The 2,186-nt window shown below is 47.3% G+C and overlaps 1 protein-coding gene across 2 annotated transcripts; it reads left to right on the forward strand.

Annotated features, from left to right (window-relative positions):
- Positions 1–116: 116 nt before the first annotated feature.
- On the forward strand, positions 117–1,005 carry H310_02561. Of its 2 annotated transcripts, XM_008866121.1 has the most exons (3): positions 117–469; positions 516–847; positions 932–1,005. In XM_008866121.1, the coding sequence occupies exons 1-3, from the start codon at positions 149–151 to the stop codon at positions 963–965; spliced, it is 687 nt and encodes a 228-aa protein (XP_008864343.1). In that variant the 5' UTR covers positions 117–148; the 3' UTR covers positions 966–1,005. The 2 variants fall into 2 exon arrangements, with proteins under 2 accessions (XP_008864343.1, XP_008864342.1); XM_008866120.1 differs by having other exon boundaries at positions 516–1,005.
- The last annotated feature ends 1,181 nt before the right edge of the window (positions 1,006–2,186 follow it).

Consider the following 2,186-nt stretch of genomic DNA (forward strand, 5'->3'; position numbering starts at 1 on the left):
AGTGATTTTGCAAAAATCGAAATTTGGAGATTTTCCCCGTGAGGTGTAAAGACACGCGCGAATACGGAAATTTGTTTCTAGAATTTCCCTGTGAAAAATTCTCACTGTGAAAACCTTTTCACACTCACCACTGGACAACGGAAGTCGAATGAGCGAGCAAGACGACGCAAATAAGCGCAAAAAGACAGCATTCCGCTACTCTGTGTCAGCGGACATTGACCTCCTTAAGGAGGTTGTAATGGTAGCCCCCTATGACGCACCCTACGGGCAAACATCCGCGCGATGGGAGGAGATTTGCGACCACATGCGCCAGCTCCACGGGGACTCCCTCACCACAGCCAGCTGCAGGAAGAGGTTTGACGATCTGCTGTCAGCCTTCAAAAAGTCGACCCTTAAAGCGCTCCGCGCCTCTGGAACAGAAGAAGAGTACGTAGAGCGTGACCAGCTCATGCAGGATATCTCGGATATGGTATAAGCCGACTACTGTGACGATGTGTACTGAATTGTCCTATTAGATGGATGTTGCATTGCTACGCAAGAAGGCTGCGAAGCAAGTCCAAGAGAGGCGAGAAAGTGACGGCCATTTGATTCGAGAGGCAGCGTTGATGAGTATGAAGCGCAAGGCCGCGCAGAATGATTTCGACCATACGCAAGCAGAATCGCCCCCGGCCAAGTTGATGGACAACCAAAAAAGCTCTCGTCAGGCCACTGTCCGTGAGTCTACATCGTTTGTAGCAAGTTTTACTTTGATGATGGAGGAGTCGAACCGGATCAAGGCCGAGGAAATTGCCATGAAAAGAGAAGAAATTGCGCTGGAACAACGAAAACTCGAACTAGAGCAGGCAAGGTACGCTCTTGATAAAGCAGAGCGCGAAGCTCGATTTGCAATTGAAAAAGCAGAACGTGAAACTCAGGTAGAATTTTTGCGTAGCACAATTGAAATGATGAAAGCAATGAGAAATTAGTCATTGTAATTGTTGAGTGTTTATTCAATTTGGTTCTTTCAACTAGAATGGTTTGGTTGCACATGCAGATATTCTTCTGCTGTTGGTGGATTAACTCCGAAATATTTGGAGATTTGGTTTCCTCTCATACACGTGTGAACATTTGTTAGTAAAACAGCAACCGAGTACTGAATACCAACAGCTTGAAGCCAGAGTTTTTGTCCTCCTTTATAATCTACAAATGTCCACAAGTTGCGTACGATACCGAAACCCCACTCAACACTCACACGAACGGAACTCATTCGCCGATTAAATTCGGCTTCGTCCTCATGTAAATGTGCACCTTTAAACCCAGACACAATGACATCATTGATCCCGTATGCAGGATCTCCGTAAATCACAAATCTAGTACATCCTACCAATAGTTTGGGCGTCAAATTTTCAACAAGTTGACTTCTTGCAAGCAGGTATGCATCATGGCGAGATCCTGGCTTGGGACCGTGAAGATGCACGATGATGCCGTCCGGCGATGTAACTGCTTGGTACTTCACAGCATGCTTTCGCTATCCAGACATGAGTCAGAGCCAATGTAGACTCAAATTCTCACCTTGTGACCGTTGAATGCCGTCTTTTGCACACGCTTGCCAGGCCGACAAATTCCACGAACGGTTCCATCAATGAACCCGATACAAGTATCGAGGGGGGCTCCAGCTGCATTAATGGCCTTCGCGCAACGCTGCATCCAATCGCTGTTGAGTCTTATGTCATCCCACACAAGCAGGTGGCCGAACGTGTTGTAGATGTGCTGAAGCACATGGATGGCGATGCTGGACAAGGCTTCTCGGCTTCTTTTGAAAATCAGCACCATTGAACCAAGCCGGTGTGGCCATGCGAGACGATTGAGCACGGTGCAGATTCCTTCAACAGGGTCCACTCTGTAGCGGCTCTGTGTTATCATCGGGCTTGGCAACAAGAGCAGTCGCGCGAGTGTACGTATTTCACTCTTTGAAAAACGGAAGTTGAACTCGCAGTCCTGGTCGCTGTGGTCGTTCAGGTCAAAACGGCCGCAAGGAATGGAAATGGCTCTGGAAGTAGATGTAAGGTGTTCCACAAACGCTGCGACTAATGGAAGTACTTCGTGTCCATCGGCCATGTCTGTGAATGAAAATTTCCGTTTGCAAAACCAACTGAATGTCAAATTTCCGGATTGACCTTTCCGGAAAAGTCTATGTAGAATTCAAC

Source organism: Aphanomyces invadans, assembly GCF_000520115.1.
Source record: "Aphanomyces invadans strain NJM9701 unplaced genomic scaffold supercont1.4, whole genome shotgun sequence".
NCBI classification, from domain to species: Eukaryota; Oomycota; class Saprolegniomycetes; order Saprolegniales; family Verrucalvaceae; genus Aphanomyces; species Aphanomyces invadans.

Bases quoted from the DNA above. Each gene is read 5' to 3' on its own strand.
- H310_02561 (XM_008866120.1), top strand. From the start codon at position 149: ATGAGCGAGCAAGACGACGCAAATAAGCGCAAAAAGACAGCATTCCGC. The intron at 470-515 runs GTATAAGCCGAC...TTGTCCTATTAG, and splicing joins TGCAGGATATCTCGGATATG to ATGGATGTTGCATTGCTACG.